This window comes from Eucyclogobius newberryi, unplaced genomic scaffold (genome assembly GCF_026437365.1).
Source record: "Eucyclogobius newberryi isolate DKJ021-1_F unplaced genomic scaffold, fEucNew1.0.hap1 SCAF_17, whole genome shotgun sequence".
Lineage (NCBI taxonomy): Eukaryota > Metazoa > Chordata > Actinopteri > Gobiiformes > Gobiidae > Eucyclogobius > Eucyclogobius newberryi.
This window is the reverse complement of record NW_027315801.1, coordinates 21913146-21940796: the sequence shown is the minus strand read 5'-3', so window position 1 is coordinate 21940796 and position 27651 is coordinate 21913146. Positions and strand designations below refer to the sequence as shown.

The 27651-nt window shown below is 43.3% G+C and overlaps 1 protein-coding gene across 1 annotated transcript in view; it reads right to left on the bottom strand.

The window, feature by feature from the left end:
* The window catches only part of kcnd1 (potassium voltage-gated channel, Shal-related subfamily, member 1), a 48676-nt gene extending 21026 nt beyond the window's left edge, over nucleotides 1-27650 (bottom strand). Inside the window, exons 1-7 of the mRNA XM_072449435.1 lie at nucleotides 27427-27650; nucleotides 26768-27013; nucleotides 24542-24817; nucleotides 23781-24026; nucleotides 22915-23105; nucleotides 5774-5936; nucleotides 5584-5667 (exon numbers count right to left, since the gene is read on the bottom strand). Of these exons, the coding sequence (XP_072305536.1) occupies nucleotides 5584-5667; nucleotides 5774-5936; nucleotides 22915-23105; nucleotides 23781-24026; nucleotides 24542-24817; nucleotides 26768-27013; nucleotides 27427-27582 (1362 nt within the window). The 5' untranslated portion in view covers nucleotides 27583-27650. The remainder of the gene's footprint in view (nucleotides 1-5583; nucleotides 5668-5773; nucleotides 5937-22914; nucleotides 23106-23780; nucleotides 24027-24541; nucleotides 24818-26767; nucleotides 27014-27426) is intronic.
* Nucleotide 27651: the final 1 nt, after the last annotated feature.

The following is a 27651-nucleotide window of genomic DNA, read 5'->3' as shown; positions in this document are numbered from 1 at the left end:
GTATTCTGTGTTTGTTCTGTGTGTGTTCTGTGTGTGTTCTGCATGTGTTCTGTGTGTGTTCTGTGTGTATTCTGTTTGTGTTCTGTGTGTGGTCTGTTGTGTGTTCTGCATGTGTTCTGCGTGTGTTCTGTGTGTATTCTGTGTGTGTTTTGTGTGTGTTCTGTGTGTGTTCTGTGTGTGTTCTGTTGTGTGTTCTGTGTGTGTTCTATGTGTGTTCTGTGTGTGTTCTGTGTGTGTTCTGTGTGTGTTCTGTGTGTGTTCTGTTGTGTGTTCTGTGTGTGTTCTGTTGTGTGTTCTGTGTGTGTTCTGTGTGTATTCTGTGTGTATTCTGCATGTGTTCTGCTTGTGTTCTGTGTGTGTTCTGTGTGTATTCTGTGTGTGTTCTGCCTGTGTTCTGCTTGTGTTCTGTGTGTATTCTGTGTGTGTTCTGCGTGTATTCTGTGTGTGTTCTGCATGTGTTCTGTTGTGTATTCTGTGTGTGTTCTGTGTGTGTTCTGCTTGTGTTCTGTGTGTGTCCTGTGTGTGTTCTGCTTGTGTTCTGTATGTGTTCTGTGTGTGTTCTGTTGTGTATTCTGTGTGTGTTCTGTGTGTGTTCTGCTTGTGTTCTGTGTGTGTTCGGCATGTGTTCTGTTGTGTGTTCTGTTGTGTGTTCTGTGTGTGTTCTGTTGTGTGTTCTGTGTGTATTCTGTTTGTGTTCTGCATGTGTTCTGTTGTGTGTTCTGTGTGTGTTCTGTGTGTTCTGCATGTGTTCTGTGTGTGTTCTGTGTGTATTCTGTTGTGTTTTCTATGTGTGTTCTGTGTGTTCTGTGTGTGTTCTGTTGTGTGTTCTGTGTGTGTTCTGTGTGTATTCTGTGTGTATTCTGCGTGTGTTCTGTGTGGATTCTGTGTGTATTCTGCGTGTGTTATGTGTGTGTTCTTTGTGTGTTCTGTGTGTGTTCTGTATGTGTTCTGTGTGTGTTCTGTTGTGTATTCTGTGTGTGTTCTGCTTGTGTTCTGTGTGTGTTCTGCATGTGTTCTGTTGTGTATTCTGTTGTGTGTTCTGTGTGTGTTCTGCGTGTGTTCTGTGTGTATTCTGTTGTGTGTTCTATGTGTGTTCTTTGTGTGTTCTGTGTGTGTTCTGTGTGTATTCTGTTTGTGTTCTGCATGTGTTCTGCTTGTGTTCTGTGTGTGTTCTGCGTGTGTTCTGTGTGTGTTCTGTGTGTGTCCTGTGTGTGTTCTGCTTGTGTTCTGTATGTGTTCTGTGTGTGTTCTGTTGTCTATTCTGTGTGTGTTCTGTGTGTGTTCTGCTTGTGTTCTGTGTGTGTTCTGCATGTGTTCTGTTGTGTATTCTGTGTGTGTTCTGTGTGTGTTCTGCATGTGTTCTGTGTGTGTTCTGCATGTGTTCTGTTGTGTGTTCTGTTGTGTGTTCTGTGTGTGTTCTGTTGTGTGTTCTGTGTGTGTTCTGTGTGTATTCTGTTTGTGTTCTGCATGTGTTCTGTTGTGTGTTCTGTGTGTGTTCTGTTGTGTGTTCTGCATGTGTTCTGTGTGTGTTCTGTGTGTATTCTGTTGCGTGTTCTATGTGTGTTCTGTGTGTGTTCTGTGTGTGTTCTGTGTGTGTTCTGTTGTGTGTTCTGTGTGTGTTCTGTGTGTATTCTGTGTGTATTCTGCATGTGTTCTGCTTGTGTTCTGTTTGTGTTCTGCGTGTGTTCTGCGTGTGTTCTGCGTGTGTTCTGTGTGTGTTCTGTGTGTGTTCTGCATGTGTTCTGTTGTGTGTTCTGTTGTGTGTTCTGTGTGTGTTCTGTTGTGTGTTCTGTGTGTGTTCTGTGTGTGTTCTGTGTGTATTCTGTTGTGTGTTCTATGTGTGTTCTGTGTGTGTTCTGTGTGTGTTCTGTGTGTGTTCTGTGTGTGTTCTGTTGTGTGTTCTGTGTGTGTTCTGCTTGTGTTCTGTGTGTGTTCTGTGTGTGTTCTGTGTGTGTTCTGCGTGTGTTCTGCGTGTGTTCTGCGTGTGTTCTGTGTGTGTCCTGTGTGTGTTCTGCTTGTGTTCTGTATGTGTTCTGTGTGTGTTCTGTTGTGTATTCTGTGTGTGTTCTGTGTGTGTTCTGCTTGTGTTCTGTGTTTGTTCTGCATGTGTTCTGTTGTGTATTCTGTGTGTGTTCTGTGTGTGTTCTGCATGTGTTCTGTGTGTGTTCTGCATGTGTTCTGTGTGTGTTCTGCGTGTGTTCTGCGTGTGTTCTGTGTGTGTCCTGTGTGTGTTCTGCTTGTGTTCTGTATGTGTTCTGTGTGTGTTCTGTTGTGTATTCTGTGTGTGTTCTGCATGTGTTCTGATTGTGTTCTGTGTGTGTTCTGTGTGTGTTGTGTGTGTGTCCTGTGTGTGTTCTGCTTGTGTTCTGTATGTGTTCTGTGTGTGTTTTGTTGTGTATTCTGTGTGTGTTCTGTGTGTGTTCTGATTGTGTTCTGTGTGTGTTCTGCATGTGTTCTGTTGTGTATTCTGTGTGTGTTCTGCTTGTGTTCTGTGTGTGTTCTGCATGTGTTCTGTTGTGTGTTCTGTGTGTGTTCTGTTGTGTGTTCTGTGTGTGTTCTGTGTGTATTCTGTTTGTGTTCTGCATGTGTTCTGTTGTGTGTTCTGTGTGTGTTCTGTTGTGTGTTCTGTGTGTGTTCTGTGTGTATTCTGTTTGTGTTCTGCATGTGTTCTGTTGTGTGTTCTGTGTGTGTTCTGTTGTGTGTTCTGCATGTGTTCTGTGTGTGTTCTGCATGTATTCTGTTGTGTGTTCTGTGTGTGTTCTGTGTGTGTTCTGTTGTGTGTTCTGTGTGTGTTCTGTGTGTATTCTGTGTGTGTTCTGTGTGTGTTCTGCATGTGTTCTGTGTGTGTTCTGTGTGTATTCTGTTTGTGTTCTGCATGTGTTCTGTTGTGTGTTCTGTGTGTGTTCTGTGTGTATTCTGTGTGTGTTCTGTGTGTGTTCTGCATGTGTTCTGTGTGTGTTCTGTGTGTATTCTGTTTGTGTTCTGCATGTGTTCTGTTGTGTGTTCTGTGTGTGTTCTGTGTGTATTCTGTTGCGTGTTCTATGTGTGTTCTGTGTGTGTTCTGTGTGTGTTCTGTGTGTGTTCTGTTGTGTGTTCTGTGTGTGTTCTGTGTGTATTCTGTGTGTATTCTGCATGTGTTCTGCTTGTGTTCTGTTTGTGTTCTGCGTGTGTTCTGCGTGTGTTCTGCGTGTGTTCTGCGTGTGTTCTGTGTGTGTTCTGTGTGTGTTCTGCATGTGTTCTGTTGTGTGTTCTGTTGTGTGTTCTGTGTGTGTTCTGTGTGTGTTCTGTGTGTGTTCTGTGTGTATTCTGTTGTGTGTTCTATGTGTGTTCTGTGTGTGTTCTGTGTGTGTTCTGTGTGTGTTCTGTTGTGTGTTCTGTGTGTGTTCTGTGTGTGTTCTGTGTGTATTCTGTATGTGTTCTGCATGTGTTCTGCTTGTGTTCTGTGTGTGTTCTGTGTGTGTTCTGTGTGTGTTCTGCGTGTGTTCTGCGTGTGTTCTGCGTGTGTTCTGTGTGTGTCCTGTGTGTGTTCTGCTTGTGTTCTGTATGTGTTCTGTGTGTGTTCTGTTGTGTATTCTGTGTGTGTTCTGTGTGTGTTCTGCTTGTGTTCTGTGTTTGTTCTGCATGTGTTCTGTTGTGTATTCTGTGTGTGTTCTGTGTGTGTTCTGCTTGTGTTCTGTGTGTGTTCTGCATGTGTTCTGTGTGTGTTCTGCGTGTGTTCTGCGTGTGTTCTGTGTGTGTCCTGTGTGTGTTCTGCTTGTGTTCTGTATGTGTTCTGTGTGTGTTCTGTTCTGTATTCTGTGTGTGTTCTGTGTGTGTTCTGCTTGTGTTCTGTGTGTGTTCTGCATGTGTTCTGTTGTGTATTCTGTGTGTGTTCTGTGTGTGTTCTGCGTGTGTTCTGCTTGTGTTCTGTGTGTGTTCTGTTGTGTGTTCTGTGTGTGTTCTGTGTGTATTCTGTTTGTGTTCTGCATGTGTTCTGTTGTGTGTTCTGTGTGTGTTCTGTTGTGTGTTCTGCATGTGTTCTGTGTGTGTTCTGTGTGTATTCTGTTGTGTGTTCTGTGTGTGTTCTGTGTGTGTTCTGTTGTGTGTTCTGTGTGTGTTCTGTGTGTATTCTGTGTGTGTTCTGCATGTGTTCTGCTTGTGTTCTGTGTGTGTTCTGTGTGTGTTCTGTATGTGTTCTGCGTGTGTTCTGTTGTGTATTCTGTGTGTGTTCTGTGTGTGTTCTGCTTGTGTTCTGTGTGTGTTCTGCATGTGGTCTGCTTGTGTCCTGTGTGTTCTGTTGTGTGTTCTGTATGTGTTCTATGTGTGTTCTGTTGTGTGTTCTGTGTGTGTTCTGCTTGTGTTCTGCTTGTGTCCTGTGTGTTCTGTTGTGTGTTCTGTGTGTGTTCTTTTGTGTGTTCTGTGTGTGTTCTGCTTGTGTTCTGTGTGTGTTCTGTGTGTGTTCTGTTGTGTGTTCTGCCTATGTTCTGTGTGTGTTCTGCATGTGTTCTGTTGTGTGTTCTGCATGTGTTCTGTTGTGTGTTCTGTGTGTGTTCTGTTGTGTGTTCTGCTTGTGTTCTGCATGTGTTCTGTTGTGTGTTCTGCATGTGTTCTGCTTGTGTTCTGTATGTGTTCTGTTGTGTGTTCTGCTTGTGTTCTGCGTGTATTCTGTGTGTGTGTTATTGGTCTATAGGTCTGCTCTATGAGTGTTATGTGTGTGTTCTGTGTGCGTTCTGTGTGCGTTCTGTGTGCGTTCTGTGTGTGTTCTGTTTGTGTTCTGCATGTGTTCTGTGTTGTGTTCTGCGTGTGTTCTGTGTGCGTTCTGTGTGTGTTCTGTGTGCGTTCTGTGTGCGTTCTGTGTGTGTTCTGTTTGTGTTCTGCATGTGTTCTGTTGTGTGTTCTGCGTGTGTTCTGTGTGCATTCTGTGTGTGTTCTGCGTGTGTTCTGTGTGCGTTCTGTGTGTGTTCTGCGTGTATTCTGTATGTATTCCGTGTGTGTTCTATGTGTGTTCTGTTGTGTTATGTGTGAGTTCTGTGTCTTTTCATAGTCCTGGATCAGAGTGTGCAGTTTTTAGGCGGACAAACTGTAGAACATGCACAGAGCATGTTACATGCGATCTGTGTTTGAATAGTCAATGGTTCACGGTTCTGCAAAAAGTGTTTTATAGTTTTGAGGGTTAAGGATTAAAATGGATGATGTAAGGTGGTGCCAATATAAGAGTTTCATCCCTGAGTGCAAAGTTTTGAAATTTGTGCCAAAATGTAGATATAGGTGTTAAAGCGATTGAAAAAAAACTGTAAAAGTGGTTCAAACTGGAGCAACTGGAGAGAAATAAAGGGTTCACTATGAAGGGATTAATAGAAGCAGTAGTAGTAGCAGTAGTAGTAATAGCAGTAGTAGTAGTAGTAGCAGTAGTAGTAGCAGTAGTAGTAGTAGCAGTATTAGTAGCAGTAGTAGTAGTAGCAGTAGTAGTAGTAGTAGTAGTAGTAGTAGTAGTAGCAGTAGTAGTAGTAGTAGTAGTAGTAGCAGTAGTAGTAGTAGCAGTATTAGTAGTAGTAGCAGTAGTAGTAGTAGCAGTAGTAGTAGTAGCAGTAGTAGTAGTTGTACCCCTATTCCCTGATCGTCCTTGTACTGCAGGAAGGCGTTGGTTGTTCCTTTCTTTGCCATTCGGATCCGGGCCATTCGCACTTTCTACAAAATAAAAGGACACAGAACTTTAACATCAGCAAGACGAGGGAAAGTACACGACCACATCAGAGTTAACTGTATTTGTGTTTTCTGTTCAAAATGGACTCGCCTGCTGGGCCCTCATCTTGTCAGCTCTCTGGTTTTGGTGGTAGATCCGGCTGAAGTTTGACACGATGACAGGGACTGGCAGGGCTATGACCAGGACTCCACTCAGGGAACAGATGGAACCAAAGATCTTCCCCGCAATGGTGTTAGGAACCATGTCTCCATACCTGTGACAGAGAGAGGCAGGGAGACAGAGAGAGGGAAGGAGGGAGACATAGAGAGGGAGGGAGACAGAGAGAGGGAGGGAGGGAAACAGAGAGAGGGAAGGAGGGAGACAGAGAGAGGGAGGGAGGGAAACAGAGAGAGGGAAGGAGGGAGACAGAGAGAGGGAAGGAGGGAGACAGAGAGAGGGAGGGAGGGAAACAGAGTAAGGGAAGGAGGGAGACAGAGAGAGGGCATTAGCTTCCTCTCCATCCAGCTCCACAGAGACAAGCAGGTGACACTACCAGATGAAGACAGATCTGTGGAAAACACCTGATACTTTACTTATCTGGTCAGGTTTCGTTCATTCATTCATAATTCTTAATCATGTGCAATACCGTCATATTCATGTGCAATTACTGTCGTACTCACAAGCAATTAAGGCCATATTCATGTGCATACAACTGATGTAAATAAGAGTGTTTTGTTTACTTACCATTAGTATTAGTATTATTTAGTCTTATGCTAGCTATTTTACTTTACTTTATTTTATTATTATTATTTAATTTTATTTAATTTTATTATTATTTTATTCTATTTAATTTTATTTGGATCTTTATCTCATATTTTATCTTTTTATTTTTTTTTTATTTTTTTGTTTTGTACTTCCTATAAGTTATCTGTCCTTCCCCCCTGCATCTACTGCGTTGTAACAACAACATTTCCCCATGTGTGGACAGTAAAGGAATATCTTATCTTATCTTATCTTATCTTAATTCGCAACTACGAAAAAGGGGCCAGTCATGTTTCTGTTGCACTTTGAAACTGTTGCACGTTATGTTTAGGTTTTACAGGTGCAGGTCCAGACGCAAGAAACATTAATCACTCACAACAAGTCTCTCTCAGGCCCACTTTGCTGTTCTACTTCCACAAACACCTGCAGCTTCTACCACTGTAGTACTGCAACCACTACTGCAAATGCTGCTGATGCTACTACGACAAAAAACAGCATCATCCAGCAACTGTCTGTACCTCAAAGGCGTCCTCTTTTTTCTGAAAAATTAATGGAGATCTTACTTTTGGCAGCAGTTTTTCCATGAACAGTTTGATGGCCTGGACACAGCGCATTTCTGTCAAACTATAACGTGTCCCAATGCAAATAAGTCGACCGAGTGTCTCTCTCGTCCATCAGCGCCTCTTCTAATGCACTGCTCATATCTGTCCAATAAAGCAGTACAAACACAATTACTGCATCAGTGAAGTACAAACACCGGTACAGTAAAAGGCACGCCATGTTAATGTGGACCCAGACAGAATTATGTACGGTTCACTGGCTCTCACGCCTCTGCTCGAAAACAACTGAAATTATAATGTCGCCACAACCAATAAGAGCATCAATATCATCCAATTCAATGAGCATTTGAATAACAGGAGTAGGCAAGGCAAGGCAAGTTTATTTGTAGAGCACATTTAATACACAAGGCAATTCAAAGTGCTTCACACAGCAGGAAAAATGCATTCAAATCACAAAGAAATTACAGAAACAGAAATACAATAAAATTAACTAAATTAAAAATGATCAATCCAACTGATTGTCTAAACTAATAAAATCAGAAAAAATCCTTTCAGTCATATGCGCAGCTAAACAAAACTGTTTTTAGCTTAGATTTGAACATTGTCAGAGTAGAAGCCTGTCTCACATCTTCAGGAAGACTGTTCCAGATTTTAGCTGCATAAAACTGAAACGCAGATTCCCCATGTTTTGTCCTGACTCTGGGCACCAGTAGGAGGCCGGTCCCTGAGGTCCTCAGAGTCCGAGATGGTTCATATGGCACTAACATATCCAAGATGTACTTTGGTGCTAGGCCATGGAGAGACTTGTACACAAGCAGAGCTGCTTTAAAGTCTATTCTCTGAGCCACAGGAGCCAGTGCAGGGACCTGAGAACAGGACTAATGTGATCATACTTCCTGGTTCTAGTCAGGACCCGAGCAGCAGCGTTCTGGATGTACTGCAGCTGTTTTACAACTCGTTTGGAGAGGCCAGTGAGCAGGCCGTTACAGTAGTCTAATCTACTGGAGACAAACGCATGGACAAGTCTCTCTAAATCTGGTTTTGACACTATATTTTTGATTTTGGCAATGTTTTTAGATGGTAAAAAGCTGCTGATGTTATTGATTTGACGTGGCTTTTAAAGTTCAAGTCTGAGTCCATTATTACCCCCAGATTTCTAACTTGGTTTGTAGGTTTTAGAGCGAGACTCTGGAGGTGACCGCTAACACTTTCTCTTTGTTTCTGTGGCCAAAAACGATTATTTCAGTCTTGTCTGAGTTCAGCTGGAGAAAGTTGTTTTGCATCCACAAACTGATCTGTTGGATGCAGTGACAGAGTGAATCTACTGGTCCATATTCACCTGCCGATAGTGAAACATAGATCTGAGTGTCGTCTGCATAATTGTGATAGGACACATTTTCACTGCGTATCAACTGACCTAACGGCAGCATGTAGAGGTTGAACAGAAGGGGACCCAGGACTAACCCTTGGGGCACTCCACAGGTCAGGGTCATGTGGTCTGAGACACAGCTACCAATTTCAACAAAGTACTTCCTGTCTTCCAGATAGGACCTTAACCAGTTTAGGGCAGTGCCAGTGATGCCCACCCAGTCCTCTAGTCTCTGTAAGAGGATCCCATGATCGACAGTGTCAAAAGCAGCACTCAGATCTAACAGAATTAAGACTGAGGCTTTGCCCGTGTCAGTGTTCAGGCGGATGTCATTTGTCACCTTGACAAGAGCAGTCTCAGTGCTGTGATGAGGTCTAAAACCTGACTGAAAAACATCAAATGAGTTGTTTATTAAGAGGAAATCTGTGAGCTGTTGGTAAACAACCTTTTCAAGGACTTTGCCCCAAAATGGCAGATTAGAGATGGGCCGGTAATGACTCAGTACTGCGGCATCAAGACTGCTCTTCTTTAGGAGAGGTTTTATGACCGCAGTTTTCAAAGACATTGGGAATGTTCCAGATTGAAGCGATATGTTAACTATGTGAGTGAATGGTGCTAACAAACTGTTCAGCACAGACTTTAGAAATTTGGTGGGTAACACATCGAGGCAGCATGTAGATGAACTCAGACTGGTGATGATCTCATGGACAGTTTTGTCAGTTACTGGTGCAAAGTGAGTTAGCTCTAAGTGTCTTGGTGGTTTTAGGGTAATTTTTTGCATTGTGGGATTTATAGCATTTTTAATGCCCTGAACTTTGTCATTAAAGAATAATGCAAACTCATTACACTTGGAGTGGAAATGAGTTCTAACGGCAGCTGAGCTGGAGGGTTTGTTAATCTGTTTACTGTGGCAAACAGGACACGCGAGTTGTTACTGCAGCTTCCAATTATTTCAGAAAAATATCTTTCCCTAGTTCTACATAAGATTAGGTTGTACATGTTCAGCTTCTCTTTGTAAATCTCTTTTTGAACCTGGAGCTTTGACTTGCGCCATTTCCGTTCGACCCTGCGGCACTCCCTTTTCTGTGCCCTGACCCACCTGTAGATACAGGTGCACAGCCATGCCGTGTAGTTTGAGGTTTCAGCTGACAAATACGACAACCAGACAATTAAACAATGCTGTGTTTTTTAGTTTTTGATTTGAAAAATATGAACATGGAGTGTCCATAAATATGAATTTCTCTAATTTTGTCAGAATGTAATTAACCAGAACCGAGGATTTTCTTTAAACCAGCTTATTTCTTTCCCAGGACACCACTCACAATTCACTGTCCATTAAATGAATAGCTTTTATGTAAAAAAACAAAAAAATCTATTAAAACTAAAATCAATTACTACCACTAATCACTTTTCATATACATAATCTGTGACGTAAACCACCAACGAACGTTACTTTCTTTTCAAATGTAACTCACATGTTTATGTGGGCAAAAAATTGATTGTGGGTCTCACATATTGTATATCTTGTACTGTACAATATACCTTTCCCTTCGGTTACATAAGCTTTTAGATTTAACTGAATGGGTTCCATAAAAACCTCATATCTGGCCTATATTTCCATGTGCACATCACCAGAGCCAGAGGCCACAGAGATGGGTGAAGTTAAACCATCATTAGAGAGAGAGAGCTTTGAGTTTGAGCCTTCGGGGCTTCCATACATCCAATTGACCTTTGACTTGTGTTTACGCTCTGGCTGCCATTTGAGAACATATAATAAACATCTATATTTAACAATAAAACAGATGTGATTTAACTCGCAGTGAATGTGTGAAATAACAAAAGAATAATATAAAAATAGGTGAAACAAGGTGATTAAAGATCTAAAACTGGGTGGACATGATATACTTGGACACAACCTGGAGTGAGGAGTAGGAAAGAGAATAACCACTCTGCCATCATGTCATGCTTATGCTTTAACTCACATATTCAAAGAAACATGTTATCAATGTCTTCTATTCAAACTACAACAATGCTCATGTCACAGAACTACCCTGAGTGCCCCTGAGAAAGGCATTAGTCATATTTCAACTTCATAAATCAGCTTATGCTAATCAGAAGTGAGATCATGTGACTGCCTCATTTGCATACATGACAGGAAATGGAGAGTCGATAATTCCACTCATGTTTAAGTCTTCTGCTCTGACCAATCAGAGCAGGATCCAGCGTTTAAAGACATCAGGCTTATAACAGACCTGAATATTCACTGTACTGAATCTAGACTGCGTGTACACATGTATTATTAACAAATGTAGATATTTGAGTTTTTATTACAAACCTTTCTCTTTTAATGAATTAGGATCCTACTCAAGTCAAGTCGAGTCCCAAGTCGAGTCCCAGATTGAGTCCCAGGTCGAGTCCCAGGCCAAGTCCCAGGTCGAGTCCCAGGCCGAGTCCCAGGTTGAGTCCCAGGTCGAGTCCCAGGTCGAGTCCCAGGTCGAGTCCCAGGTCCAGTCCCAGGTCCAGTCCCAAGTCCAGTCCCAAGTCCAGTCCCAAGTCCAGTCCCAAGTCCAGTCCCAAGTCCAGTCCCAAGTCCAGTCCCAAGTCGAGTGCCAAGTCCAGTCCCAAGTCCAGTCCCAAGTCCAGTCCCAAGTCCAGTCCCAAGTCAAGTCCCAAGTTGAGTCCCAATTCAAGTCCCATGGAACATGTTCCAGTTTGTTCTTGTACAGTAGAACGAAGTGAGTTTGTTTTCTAATTCTTCCATGTTTTGAAGAGCAGAATCAAGTCGGCTCAAGTCACAGGGCTCCACGTCCAGAGTCCCTGGTATTCAAGTCCAAGTCGAGTCCCGAATTGTATGTATTGGTTGTATGTCAGATGCCCTTCCAGTCACTGCAGAGACATCAGTGAAAGAGTTTACAAATGAAGTTGTATTTCTGATTCGGTCTCATTTCAGAGCCCATTATTATCTCATCAGTTCCTCCAGAGCCGGACAGAGAAAGACAGGAAGAAGAAGAGGAGAAGAGCTGAAACGGAGCCAAAAAAAAACTGTGGATGAACAGATAAGAGACAGGATGTGGATGAGAGATGAACGAGGAGTGAGTCTGCAAAAAAACAGATAGACATGAGATCTAAACCAGGACCAAACCTGGACTTTAAAATCAATAATAACAAAATTAGTCATAAAAATGCAGTAAAATCAAGCCAGGAACTGTGCCAAGTGTGTTTTTGTGCAAATGAACAACAGTGCTATTTTAAAAACTGGAATGATCTGCCTCCAAACTGGACAAAGATAAAGAAAGAGGACATCATTAGAAAATAAATAAAAACAATCTACAATTAATAAAGAAATGGTTGCAAATAGTTTAACTATATTTGGCATCTGTCTTGTTAATAACTTAGTTTGTTTGAGAAGATTCAAATTTAAAAGGACAAAATGTATGATGTAAATTTTTTATTAAAACTATGTATATGTGTAATTAACATCTAAATATGTGAGTAATGTTCTTTTAAAAGTGGCTGTCTTGTTTTATGTGAACCCCAGGAATAATATTTATTGCTGAGGTAATAATTAGGTTAAGAATAAAGAGGTCAGATCCAAAGCAGGAGTAAACAATGAACAATGCGACAATGAAAATGATTTAAACCAGGTTCAAACCAGATCTAAACTAGTACCAATCATGTCTGAGCCAGGACTTGGCAAGTCCGGCCTCAGAGGGAAACTCCCGTATCTGCGTGAGTTTAAATAAAGAACAGTCACATGACTCTTTATTAAAATTTCATGTGAACATTATGTCACTGCAGCAGCGAGCAGAGGACGCGCAAAACTCCTCCAGACCCGGCAGTTCCATCGGCTCAGTGCAAGGTCACAACTGTAGGACTGACTGAATAAAATACAGACAATTTAACAAAGGTTACAAAAAAACATTCCAAGATATGTGCTGTCCTTCTCTGACACTTCCATGGGACAACTCAGTGCAGACAGCTGAGAGACGAAGAGAAAGACATATCTTACAAAATAATCTAGGCATGTCAAGATTATTTAGTTAAACATTATCACGATAGAGGGTTACTGATATTAACTCACTGATTCATCAGGAATGTGCTCAAATTACCCTTTAAATGTCTTGGAAAACATGAAATTACCTTAGAATTAACCACAAAAGGAAACAAATATCACTTTATACCCTGAAAGATCACATCAGACGATATTCTTGCATATCTCCAAAACAACAATTGGCATACTGTACATTTTTCGATACATCTCCCACCTCTAGTCATAATTACATAGTATAATTGTAGGAACTAAAAAATAATTGTGAGAATTTGAGAATAGTACATTATTTAAATTCATAAGAAACATGAAACACAAGAAACATTCTGTCACATGCTTTTTTTGTAAATAGCAGTTGTCTTTGTCACATTTACTTCGTCATTCATAAAACTGGCCACATACGAGTGACTAGAGGAATGGTTGGAGAAGTAATGTGAATGAAATCAAATTAAGGATATCAGTGTTCATCGAGAATGTCCTCAACATATCCTGAAACTATTTCAATGCTTCATCAATCTGTCATAAACCACAAAACAGACAAACAATGCACATAAATTCCACAAAAAGAAAATGTTCTGAATCAAAATAATGATACAATAGTCTCCCCCAAAACTTCCACTGCTTCCCTAACTCTTCCATTGACATTATCAGAAAAAAAACCTGCGAATAGAAGTGGGCGGGACGAATGATAAAACCTGATATGATTGGAGAAGACAGGATACCATTAGTGAGTGCTCAGCCAATCGAATCAACCGATCTGTCTCTGCCTTAAGGGAACTCAGCCAATCACAAACGCACTGTGGATAATGGACTTCAGGATCAGATATAGGACCCAAGGACGAGGAGCGAGGAGGGAAAGAAACATGAGGAGGAGAGTAAGAGGAAGGAGACAAGAAGAGAAGGAACCAGGGAAGCAAGCGATAGTGAAGAGAAGGAGAGAGGAAAGTAGAAAGAGGAGACAAGGAGGGAGAAAAGGAGAGGAGTGAGGAGAGAAAAGACTGTAGACGTGAGGAAGCGGTAGTGGAACTCCAAAACTGGTTTCCTTAAATACAGTGCGAGGTAAAGTGCACTAAGGGATCATCTCAAAATGGGTTGAAGCTGAAAATACGTAATATTTTTCGTCTTGGGGGGGGTTGAACCCACATTTTGTCTTTTTGTTGCTTTGAAGCTTCAATACATCGTTGTGGCAGTAATTGTTTTGAAATGCTAAAAAACTCTCTCAGCAACGAGCATTAGTCCAACATTAGGCGGCGGGTGCGGCGCGTAGCATGGGGAGTGCGTACGGGGGAGCACGGCGCACCGCAGCCCGCGCGGCCCGTGCGCGCACGCCAGCCCATGCGCGCACCGCGGCCCATGCGCGCACCGCGGCCGCCCGTGCGCACGGTGCGTTGTGATCATGGCGCGCAGTGGCCTGTGCGAGGGAGCACCCGCCCCGCTCCCCGCACTGGCCACGGCGCGCCGTGGACCATGTGGATCGAGTAAACAAACATGCGCAACAGGTGACATTATTTGGAGAGTTCATAACTTCTACTGATAAACTTACCAAAGGATGTTCAGAGATGTTCACTAGAGGTGAGCAGGGTCTATCAAGCTACTATCGTTTTATCAACGCATTAACATTTTATGTGAAGCCAGTCTTTCGTCTTTTGAGGGGGGAGGGGGTCCAGAGAGAGACGAAAAAAATTACGTCTTTTCAGCTTCAACCCATTTTGAGATGATCCCTGAACAACTTTTTTTCTGCAATTAAAGGTTCAGTAGATGATTTTGAACCATGGTAGAGGAACTTGGCTTAGTCCTGTTCAATTACCGTCTTCTCACTCGTCATGGGCAGAGCCTTTAGATGCTTTAAAACACACATATCATCACTAGACACTCCACTATACCGTACACACTGTTATGTCTTGACTTTGACGCTTATATTTAACTCACCACTAAATACTAGCCACACCACAGGCCGTGGACAGAGAGAAAAGATATAAATATCAGAAACTGAGCCCAGATGACTCTGTGTGAAACCAGACCCGACCGTATTCATCCAAATATAGCCACTGTAAAGGGAGTCGCTTGTGTTTTTACGGTTTACTGCCATTTTTATCCTTCCTCAAACACACCCGGGTCAAATGACTGAGGCCCTGATACAAAACCTAAACCTGGTTTAGTTTGGTCTTAATCGAAACCGCGTATGAATCATCTAAACCAAAATGACAAAGGGCGTGAGGGTTCAAGTGAAGTCCAGAGGAAAAACATGGAAGGGCCATTTCTCTTTTGCAAATTTCATTGACTTTTCATCAATAAGTCACGAGCGGCAGCAAGGAAGGAGGAGCAGAGGGACGGCGTCGTAGGAGGGAGGAGACGAGGAGGTAAAAGAGGAGAAATTAGAGGATAAACGGTTAAAAATTGAGGGAATAGGAAAGGAGAGCTGGGAAGGAGACGAGGAGAGAGGGAAGGAGACAAGGAACCCAGCGAGTCAGAGGGGGAGGATGAAAAGCCAGAGGAAAAGCGCAACAGAAGAGATCAAATGTAATCAAACGACAGAATAACGTGCAAAACCGCTGAGTGGACAAAAATCAAAGTGTGAAGGAGACAGGGAAGACGAGGAGGAAAGCAGAGAGAAGAGGAGGAAGGGGAGAGGGCTGCAAGGAGGAGGAAGAGGAGGAGAAGAGGAGACAAGGCAGGAGGAGAACAAGTAAGGAGAGAAAAGATACGAGATACAGGGGAAAGAATAAAGGTTGTAGCGTGCCTGTGGACCGTCCTGGGGCAGAGGGAAGGCAAACAAACGCAGGTCAAACTTAGTCGATCGTCCTTCCCGAGAACAAGCTCAAACTCCTCTCTACTTTGTTCTATCTCTCCTACTCCCACTACTGTTGGGAAGTAACTAAATACATGTAAAAATACGTATTCAGAATAAACCTTTTGAGTTACTATATTCCGGTACAGTTACTCTTTCATTTGTACGCTTTCCTAAAATCAAAAGAGTACATTGTGGTACTTAAAACATGTCTTTAAATGTTATAGTTGGGCTTTAAGTATCGGACAAATGTGAAATGATTGATATTTTGACCATTTTGACCACCTCTCCTCCCAGTTGAGTATTGACCCGTCCTTCAGTACGACCAGCACCAGGCGTCAGATGAAGATGAAGCAGTGCCAGGCTGAAGCGCTGTGCGGGCGTACGGCTGAGGACAGTGGCAGATGTACTACGTCCCTGTCTCTGTCCCTGTCAGGAGCGAGCAGGACAAGTGTTATTTGTGTCCAACATTAGCCGTGTCTCGTGTTTCTTGATCGATCAGAGTATTTTTACCTCTGATTCTGGAGGTCAGCGGACTGGATGACACCTCAACCAGGACACACAAAGTCCACACACGATTGCACAAGCGGTGCCGGGTCGGACACACACCATCACCTAGTGGAACGTGAGGCTTTAGGTGCATCTCATTTCCTGTTTGCGTGCGCACACTTCCTGTCCCACCTGAGTTCACTCTTTTTATTAATACTGTGAATATTTCCCAGAAGTATTTGCAGAAGTTTATAAGAACGTTTTATGAGAAATAGTCCAGACTCCATCGAGATCAGGGAACATAATGACTTTCATCAGCTGTGCACACCATTATGTTCCACTTTGATCAAACAAAAGACAAATGAGAATTTCTAATTATTGCTTTGAGTCATAAATGCGGCAATGCTGCTGATAATCTGCAGCTGAATATTTCATAATAAAAGTCTTTCACATGTGATAGAAGTGTTAAAAGAGGCTTTTATCTTGAAGGTCTTGTTTAAACCTTCAGTGAGAGACTTTGGAAAAATCTATTTTCAGAATCAGAAAGGGTTTTATTGTCAATGAACAGAATTCACAAACATAGGAACTTGTCTTGGTGATTTGGTAGAACATAAAACAATGTACAATGAATAAGTCAAAAAGCCCAAAAAGGGTTTAGTTTTACATTAGTTAGCTATGTGAACAATAACACCGTAACATTTGCATTTGTCGTATATTGCGTTTTGACACACTCTTTAAGTTGCTTTATATCATTCACAATATAAGTATTCACGTCGACACTCATAAGTAGTAAGCACTCCTGTAGCAACAGCTGCCCAGGTTTAGACTGACACAAGGACTCAGACCTCACCAAGCACTTTTGTATAGGCAAGGTGGGTAAAGTGTCTTGCCCAAGGACACAAATACAGTACGCCCTGGGTGTAGCAGGTAGTGTAGTAGTACTCGAGATCGTTCATTTCTCTAAGGTCTTGGTCTTGTCTTGGACTCGAGCGCATTTGGACTTGGTCTTGTCACTTACTCAAAGGTAACATGTCTCAGACTTGTATCGGCTCTGTTTAGTACATTAACAATTCATTTTAGCCATAGAAGTTTGGGGGAATGTGAGAACATTACGATGTGTTTTCAGCAACAGATGGAAGCCAAGTTCAATCTCTTAAAAGACTACGAGAGAACAGCTTTGCACTGCCTGCACAGATGCGCTCTTTCTTCCTCCTCATACCGCTGCATCTCCGTGCATCTGTCCCGCCCTCTCTGTGCTGGTCTAGTCCAACTTGTAAAACTACTCCACTAATTGTTGGCTCATTTGGCAATTTAAGGCTGAAGAAGAGCCACAGCATGGCGCCTTTCCACTTCATGTGTTTTTCACAATCAATGAGAACACAGAAGATGTAGTGGTAGAAGTGATCCACAGTGACCCAGTAATGCGATTGTATCTTCTTTTTGAAATGCCTTAATTACAGTTTTTATTTCATAAGCCAGTTCACTGCTGTCCGTATCCAGACAGGTGCTTCTTTACCCACTGTCTGTGGAAGTGAGAGAAGAGGAGGGACAGAGGAGCAACGGAGGCAGAGGGAGAGGAGAGGGACAGAGGAGAGGAGAGGGACAGAGGAGAGGAGAGGGACAGAGGAGAGGGACAGAGGAGAGGGACAGAGGAGAGGGACAGAGGAGAGGAGAGGGACAGAGGGAGAGGAGAGGGACAGAGGAGCGACAGAGGCAGAGGGAGAGGGACAGAGGAGAGGGACAGAGGAGCGACAGAGGGAGAGGAGAGGGACAGAGGAGAGGGACAGAGGGAGAGGGACAGGGAAAGAGGAGAGGGACAGAAGGAGAGGGACAGAGGGAGGGACAGAGGAGAGGGTTAGAGGGAGAGGGACAGAGGGAGGGACAGAGGAGAGGGATAGAGGGAGAGGGACAGAGGGAGAGGAGAGCGAAAGAGGAGAGGGACAGAGGGAGAGGGACAGAGGGAGGGACAGAGGAGAGGGATAGAGGGAGAGGGACAGAGGAGAGGGACAGAGGGACAGAGGGAGAAGGACAGAGGAGAGGGTGAGGAGAGGGACATAGGAGAGACAGAGGAGAGACAGAGGGAGAGGAGAGTTCTCAGATATATATTTGCAGATGAGGCTCTGTCGTGTCAGTCCAGAACTTCCTGCACAAACCACTGAGAGACAGTCTGTTAAAGCTAATGACAATAACATTAAAAATAGATTGCACTTAAAACAAACTATAGTCACTGTTATTTCAGATTAATTTAGACTTCTTGTATAGGGTAGTAAAAATATAATAGTCATTGTTTAATATTACTGCATGGATTCGTTTTTGTTCCATCAGTGAGCGCATGAGAAATAGATTGAGAAGCACGGTATATATAATGCATCACATTTGTCATTTATTTACACTACATGTTAATACATATATTCTGGATCCACTTTAGGGCACAGTCTTATTTTAGCGCGTTGTAAAGATCGGTCTTGACTCGGTCTTGGGACCCTGTGGTCTCGGTAGGTCTTGGTTTCGATTAGTGTGGTCTTGGCAACTACACAAGGAGCAGGGATGAAGCTTAAAACCAGAATGTCTCAAATTCAACAACAAATTCACAAAAAAAAAGTATAGAATGGCCAGCAAAACCTTGAATGACATACTGTATCTACTGTATGTTTGCTGTGGTCAGTCTGCATATTGTGGTGAGATACTCAAACTGACATGAGCAAAGAAATGTCTTGTTTAAGCACAACACAAATATAATCTAAACAGTGATCTCATGAGTGCAAACTGAGCTATTCTCCTATAGATGAAAGTTTACAAGAGCTGTAAGTGAAGTGGGAACGGGGTGTAGGAGCTAGTGAAGGGTGAAGGGTGCAGTGAAGGAGATAAAGCAGGAAGTCCCAGAGAAATGTGTACAAGTTAGTGAAGGATGTAGTTTGTAGGGGGCAGGTCCCAGTGAAGGGGTAGTGAGTCTGCAGCGAGTGAATAATAGATGGAGTTTACGTCTCCTTCAGTGAGCACACAGTTCAGCTGCACCAGAACTCAGGAGGCGGAGCCACACTTCAGAACACACTTTGAAGCACACGGACCTAAACTATGAAACAAACTAGCCTGAGGGTCAGCACTGGTCTGACACTTTCCACTAGTGGCACTGTGATTCACACGCATGGATTGTGTTTTCCACATATGACAGGAGCGTGACACCTGGACAGACAGACAAGAAATGAATCATGTTTGAGCTTACAAAAGGCTCACTTCATTTTGATGTTATTTAGCTTCACGTGCCTTTTGGGGCTGGGAAGGTCACAGCCACAATTCAGGACTCACGATACTGATAACCATGCAATACTCTGATAGTTCGTATTGATATTCTACAATATATCGCTATGTTTTACGACAGTATTAGTACTTACACAAACTGCTTATGAAATACACTTTCTAATAATCTAAATAAATTCATCAAGTTTCCTTTCCCCATGTAAGCAACATAAAATTACACTCTTGAACAAAATATTCCCCCAAAAAAGCTGCTGATAAGTCGACACAGCAGCTTAGAAAATTGAGTCTGTATCACCAATAAAGTACAACAAAGTCTTGGTATTTCAACATTTTGTCACACCTCTGCTGTTACCCCTGCACAAACTGCCCCTGGTGACCTTTGAACTCATCTTTATTCATTTTACTAGAAATCTCTCTTTTCAAGAAAACCATTAGTGACAGAAGAGAGTTCTAGAGTAATCTGGTTTGGACCTGGTTTGCCACAGGTCTGTCCATTTGCTAGGCCCTGGTCCAGACTCGGTTCTTGGGTCAACACTCATATGACATGATAACAATAGACGAGAAGACTAAAGGGGAAAGTATTGTCCCAAAAGGATTAAATTGGGACAGAGCAGCAGGTTTGGCTTTGCTGGGATGTCTCTGCAGCTCACTAAGGCTAAAACAGGACTAATTTCCATAAGATAAATATCACATTGACCTGTTACATAACTCTAGACTCCGTTTCCCATCATGCCCTGGGACAAACTTGAAATGTGAAGGTGAAAGAGCAGAACTATTTTTTCCTGAATAAAAAACTGATTTGATGTCAAACAGTAAATAGTTTATGTACATGCTGTAACTTACAAAGGTGTCTAAAAACAAGAGAGGCCAAAATACTTACGGACCTCCGTTTATGAATGTGGAACAGAGAAACAGTCTGATGTATATTTAACTGAATAAGGTCAAGGGGCGTCATGCTCACCTCATACAGCTAAAACTGTGGCTTACAATATTATAGAATAATATAAAATGTGGATTATACTTCTGAGTCAACTTTTTCTCTGAACTCTCCATTCATGCAGTGCCGCCGCTCCCATTATGCACATAACACACAGTGTGTAGGGCATCAAGTGCTCTGAGGGGCTCCAGCCTGACCAGGCAGTATGGATAGAATGACACAATAGGCTATTTGTGCAGCAGCTGCACTGTTCCTTTCAAAATTAAACAGGGGGTCTACAGTAGGCCTACTCTGTCTTTAGTTCTTTATCAATTCAAAACTAACTAGGACTCGAGTGTTGCCCCTCTCTTGCTTTTTAAGTCTGTGCACGTCAGCTACACAAGACACAGTTTAAACAGATGCAAACAGATCAGGAGCACAGCTGGGAACAAATCCCCCAAACATACAAACCATAAGAAACAAAATGGTCTTTATAGATGATGAAACAAGACGTGCGATGTGTTGAGTTGACACCGCGGCGTGCGCAAAGCGCATGGGCTTCGGGTGACGCTGGAGCAGGGGCAGAACAGGGACATTTAGGGGCTGTGGGGGGCCCTCATCATAAACTAATGAGAGTAATGAGTTGCTAATAACATCTAAAATACACCAGAATACACAGAATAATATGTTTTTTGGTTGAGGGCACCAGACCCTACTTAGGGTTGTGATTTATACAATATTGATACAATTTAATTTACATAAACATATTCGAAATGGGGTTGGTGGCACCACTGAACATTTCTGCTTAAGGCACTCAAATGGCTATTAGAGGCCCTGCATTCATGTAACATATGTATCTATTAACATCAATGGATTTTAACACAGAGATACTCACTGACACTCTTTAGGCCTAAATGGAAAGTTGCGTAAGGGAATCTGCTACAAGGAAATAAAATGTTTTGAGAGCGTAGCACCTTTTGGAAGGAGTAAACATGCAGTGCTGCCTGTAGTGAGAAGGATTTCAATGCACACAGTAGCAAAAATAAAGCTGCTCCACCACATCTTTGGTCGCAACTTATCAGCAACAGAAACATACGTTGACGTATGTTGTTTGAGATAAAATAGAGAAACAAATATGATTCCTTTTCGTTTTGTTTGCTTCATTGGACAGGACAGCTTGAGAGTAAAGTGAGGAGAGAGTGGTCGGAGACATCCAGCAAACGGTCGTGGTCAGGAGGCGAACACATGACGCGGAGGTGGAATCACATCGGCCTCGTACGTATGCACGACGCCTCAAACGACTACACCAGCAGCAGCAAGCGCGTAGTGAAACTAAAGTTAACTCTATGTGTCTGTTCTGCTGCGGCGTCTGTCCGGTTTCATCTCACCTGTTATTGCTCTGCGTCGTGCCTCTGTTTGTGTCAATACACTCTCAAACTAATAAAGAACTCAGAGTGAAACACAAGCAGCTCACAACACATTCTCTCTCCGCAGTGCTCAGTCAGATTCAAATCGAGGGCGTAAGGCTTCATTTAGCCCACCGATCAATTCTCATAATTATGTAGTGAAAATGGGCAAAGCGTCGACGTGTTTTTTCTTATTCTTTTCGACAAATGAGTTGGGATTCAGACTAATTTTGGAGTCATTAGTGGCGCAAAGAAGAAGGAGAAGATTGAAAGAGGGAACTTGCATATTGTTAAACGTCACATAAATGCAAAAAACAACAACAGCAATAGAATACATTTCTATTGCTGCCCCCTTGTGGCTGGAGTCAGTATCTTTGGTTCTATCTCACAACGGAGTTTTCCACAGAAACAACCAGAGCGAGTCTTATATCTCATCAATACTGAAATGTTCTGTAAAGTTTACCACCTGACCACTCAAGAATGTAAAATTGTTCTTTTTTGACCAATTCCACAAGGATGTACTGGGTTTCACGACACATTTCTGCTTTGCTGTGAGACCTCCACAATATGGCATAAAACATGTCTATCTCCATGGGGACAAACAGGGGGCGCCATCAAAACAAGTTAAAGGTTAGATCAGTGGAGAGATCATCCCGCTCACAGTAAGAATGTGTTTTAGTGTTGAGGTTTTTTTGCAATGAAATCATCTGTAACTGAAGAAATACAGATAAAAATAAAAAGTGTAATGCCATACAATGGAACATTCCAGGCAATAACATCACCAAGGAGACAAGCAGGCAACGTATTACATTTTTGATATTCATGATCATTAACTATCATAAATTAAATGGCAAATAAAAGATAATTAGTCCATTTAGTTTCCAATGTAATTTCACGTTTGAACACCGTTATTGCAATTAAATCTAGTAATTGTTTGTGTCATATTGCGTAGTGGTGATGGAGTTTATAGATAGCCTTGGTTTGGTCCTGAGCAGAGACACAGAACACTTTAGCTGCTCATTATTTATAAAGAGGAGCCATTTCATCTTCCCGACAGACAGGTCCAGGCCTGACACAGACTGCTAAGCCTTTTGAAATCGACAAGAACTTTTCATAATCGCAATAATGCATTAATCGTGTACAGTCGGGTGCGTTCTTTCGTCAGTATGCTGCACTGGAAAACACGCGCCTTTCATTCTGCACCGACGGCTCGAGGTGTTGACCAAAACCAATGAAACGGTTCCATAAACGCATTCACGGTTGAAGTGCCCGAGCGGCCCAACAATAGTGTCACGTTTCAGTATGTAACGCCAAGGAACCGCGACCGGACCGCAAACCTCAGGGAGACGAGTGAGAAGATGTTATCATCAGTAATAATCATGGTGGGAATATTGAGTGTAATGATCGGATGTGTGTAGGCGTTCCAAGCGTGTGAAAAACATGATAAAAACGGCACAAAGACACAGCTGTTTCCATGACGACGGCTAGCGGCTCCATATGCACACGGCGCGACTGCAACGCGTTATATAGTCTTAACTAGCCTCGGCTTAAAAGGGGCACTGTGTAACCTTTCTGATGGAGGGCCTGCCACCGTCCCACGAGCCATAACATACAGGCCGCGTTATGTTTTGAGTGTGAATGGGAGGAGTTACTGACCCGAGCGTGGTCATGGTGACGATGGTGTACCAAAAGGAGGCGGGGATGGAGGTGAAGTCGGAGCCCTTGGTGCCCTTCTCTGCGTAGAACATGACGGTGGCGAAGATGATGATGGCCATAGTGAGGGAGAAGAGCAGGAAGCCCAGCTCGGACGCACAGCTCTTCAGGGTGTAGCCCAGGATCCTCAGGCCCTGCCGGGAGCACAGACAGTTACCAGGTCATCTACGTTTCCGTTTGACTTCGGGGATTGCGATTAGGGATCGAAGAATGTTGACGATACAGCTTTTTGCTTTTGAATGTAAGATGAAAGATTGAAAGTGAAGTGATGGTGATGGCGATATTAGGGCTATTTCTATGTGTTGTGTAGAGTTTAACATTTGATCGATGTTTTGATGAGACTAAAAAGTGTCAGTTTGCGAGGAGAACATTCCTCTTTACTTTTAATTAGGATTGCAAGATTTATAACAATCAAACCACAATTCAAAGCAAATGATTTAAGTAACTATTTAACTCCACTACAAACAACAAAATATCCTGTATTTTTCTGTATAAAACCTGCGAACCTTGAGGTTTAGACCTCTACAAACATTTTAGACCTTTTGGTTTAGTAGTTCATGTTTGAGTCTTCTGTCATGAATATGAATGCTCTTTGGTATGTTTAAAATGTAAACATTAAACAGAATCTTACCATTATATAAACATTATAAACATTAATCACAAATATAATAGAAGTCTCAATGCAAAAGGATCCCAATTAAATCCAAATATATATAGATATTTTCCAGAAGCCCTAGTTTCAAATGTCATTTGTGTTACAGCAGTCTCTTGTCATACAGTAAAATGATGTGTGTCACGCGCCCTCGTACCTGCGAGTGCCGCGAGAACTTAAATATCCGGAAGACTCGAAACACCCTCAGCGTGACGAAGGCTCCGCTCACGTCCTCGTTCTCCGGCATCACCAGGCCGATGTAATACGGCATGATGGCCACCACATCAATCACAGACATCACCGAGCGCATAAACTTACAGCGGCTCGGCGCTGCAAACAGGCGCATCAGGTACTCAAAGGTGAAGATCAGCACACAGGCAGTGTCCATGCAGAAGAAGGCCACCTGGTACAGAAAAGGTAGTCACAATGGGGGTTTGGCACTGTGGGAACCCTTTTCAGTTCCTGGTACTGAAACATGGTATAGTCCCCATTTGATGTGTCTTAGAGCAAGGGTGAGCGGGTGGTTCCTTTAATCAAATAGGGACTGGGGGATTATAGGGAGTTAGTTCTTGGTACTCTAGGACCTGATCAGGTTCAACGTGAGCAGGTTTAGCTTGTGGTCATTTCTTATATGAATCTACCTTGTATAATCTATATGGTAAATAACGGCTGCTCCCATTTGCGATAAGGCTATCAGCACTTTCTATACTATAGTCTGAAAACAACCAGCAGCTCTTTTCCTCCTCTACTAAGCACTCAAGGCACTCTACACCAAGGAACCATTCCACCATCTACTCTCACATGCACTCACACACACAGACGTGTGCAGACACGGGAGGTATGGGGGGGTTGAAGTGCACTCCTCCACTTTGCATTGCCATAGTGGGCGCCAAACCTCTAACCTTTGTGTACTTCTACCTGGTACTTCTCTCCACATGGCAGCTCCTTCACGCTGCCTTTGATCGGTCGGCACGGCACAGTCTCCACGATGTTGGCGATGACGGACACGGCGATGAAGAAGCCGGTGACGTAGTAGAAAACCAGGGCCATGGTGGAGGTGTGGGGGTTCTCGAAGGCCCTCCAGAGGCGCTCTCGTTGGGTGCTGTCGGGGGGAAGGGGAGCATCTCCCCCCTCTGTCGCCTCTGTGTCCTCCGCCAGGCGCTCCTGGTTCTCCTTCTTACGGTCTCGGTATTCCTACAGACAACAGCTGTTTTGACATTGATTCGACAGAACGTTTAATAGACTACATCAAATGTAATATAATTAGATCATCATTTTACATGTTGTTTGCTGTAAACTGCAATACTGCTCTAAAACGACTTAATAGTAAAATCAAAGGACAGCTGTCTTTTCACAGTGGCATTTTATAGTAACAAGCAGCGGATTTTCATTTTCATGTTTTTCTTTTTGAAAAGTGGCTACGTATTTGTAGCACAACTCATACAAAAATAATTTTAAAAATCTTTACAACCATAAAAATGTGTTAAAATCACAATATAATATAAATCACAATACAAAAAAGAAAATTAATGCATAAATAATCCAAATAAAATGTATTTAATATAATAAGATGCAAATACAATTTCCTCAGTCAAAAGCAGCGCTAGCAGACTGTTCCAGATTTTAACTTCATAAAACCAGCAGGAGGCCGGTCCATGTTTAGTCCTGACTCTGGCACCAGCAGGAGGCCGGTCCATGTTTAGTCCTGACTCTGGCACCAGCAGGAGGCCGGTCCATGTTTAGTCCTGACTCTGGCACCAGCAGGAGGCCGGTCCATGTTTAGTCCTGACTCTGACACCAGCAGGAGGCCGGTCCATGTTTAGTCCTGACTCTGGCACCAGCAGGAGGCCGGTCCATGTTTAGTCCTGACTCTGGCACCTGCAGGAGGCCGGTCCATGTTTAGTCCTGACTCTGGCACCTGCAGGAGGCCGGTCCATGTTTAGTCCTGACTCTGGCACCAGCAGGAGGCCGGTCCATGTTTACTCCTGACTCTGGGCACCAGCAGGAGGCCGGTCCATGTTTAGTCCTGACTCTGGCACCAGCAGGAGGCCGGTCCATGTTTAGTCCTGACTCTGGCACCAGCAGGAGGCCGGTCCATGTTTAGTCCTGACTCTGGCACCTGCAGGAGGCCGGTCCATGTTTAGTCCTGACTCTGGCACCTGCAGGAGGCCGGTCCATGTTTAGTCCTGACTCTGGCACCAGCAGGAGGCCGGTCCATGTTTAGTCCTGACTCTGGCACCAGCAGGAGGCCGGTCCATGTTTAGTCCTGACTCTGGCACCAGCAGGAGGCCGGTCCATGTTTAGTCCTGACTCTGACACCAGCAGGAGGCCGGTCCATGTTTAGTCCTGACTCTGGCACCTGCAGGAGGCCGGTCCATGTTTAGTCCTGACTCTGGCACCAGCAGGAGGCCGGTCCATGTTTAGTCCTGACTCTGACACCAGCAGGAGGCCGGTCCATGTTTAGTCCTGACTCTGGCACCAGCAGGAGGCCGGTCCATGTTTAGTCCTGACTCTGGCACCAGCAGGAGGCCGGTCCATGTTTAGTCCTGACTCTGGCACCAGCAGGAGGCCGGTCCAGGTTTAGTCCTGACTCTGACACCAGCAGGAGGCCGTTCCATAAGGTCCTCAGTGTCCGAGTTGGTTCATATGGCAGTAACATGTCTGAGATGTACTTTGGTGCTAGGCCATGGAGAGACTTGTATAAAAGCAGAGCTGCTTTAAAGTCTTTTATCTGATTTCTCACTTGTTTTGTAGGTTTTAGAGAAAGAGACTGGAGGTGACTGCTAACACTTTTTCTTTGTTCCCGTGGGCTAAAGAATAACAATGACTTCAGTCTTGTGTGAGAGAAAGTCGTTATTGCATCCAGACACTGATCCGCTGGATGCAGTGGTCCTTATTCACCTGCCGTCAGTGAGATATAGATCTAAGTGTGGTCTATATAATAATAAGACATGTATCAACTGACTTAATGTCTGCATGTAAATGTTGAACAGATTCACTCAGGTTCACTCCTTGTGGCCAAAAAGCCATGTGGTCTGGAACACGGTCACCAATCTCAACAAAGCACTTCCTCCTGTCACGTATTTAAAATATTTATAGAATTAAAAAGAAAACATTCAAATCAGACTCTTATCTTGCGCATACCTCCATGCAGCAGTCCCCGATGATCTCTGGTACAATCCCATAGAACGCCAGCTCCTCGTCGAAGGCCTGGATGCACTCGTGCCGCGGATAGTGCAGTTTTCCTGTTCGATAAAAGTTCAGAATGTGCCGGAACATCTCATTGTCCCGGTCAAAAAAGTACTCCTGAGTTTCTTCGTTAAAAAAGAACTCCTTCTCTGATGACCCCAAAAGAGTGTCAGGATACCGGTCCAGAGTGTTCTTCCAGGTCTGAGGACGGAGAACTGGGTTAGTCCTGATTTAGTTCTGGATGTTTAGTTCTAGTTTAGAATAAGGCTAAAACTGACTTTGTCCTGGTTTACATCTGTTTTAGTCCAGGTTGTTTAGAGTTACACTTTCTTTCTTTTTTGGTGATTGGTGATTTGATTAGGTTGTGCATCACATGTGATATTTCAACAGTTTCAGCATTATTGTTTAAAATTATACGTTCTTGTTGGTTTAGACCTAGGCTAGATCTGGGTTAGTCCTGGACCACTTATTCTATTTTACTACATAGTCAAAAACACACACAAAAAATAGAGGATTTGAATTATTGATGAATGTTACGTAACGTCTCGTTTAGTCAGTCACATCAGACTAAACACAAAATAAACACTTTTAAAATAATTGGAACCATATTTTACCTGGAATCGTACTCCGCTGACGTTGACATAGAGGATCTCGTCAGACTTGGAGGAGTTGTCCACAGGAGGTTTGGGCATGGACTTCTTGGCCAGAGGCAGCCAGCCCACTGCTGCCGCCCGAGCAAAGGGCAGCCATGTGGCTACTCCAGCCGCCATCACTGCTCCAGAGGACTAAAACCAGAGCAGGGGAGGAGGTCCGAGAGCAGGGAGGAGGAGGAGGAGGAG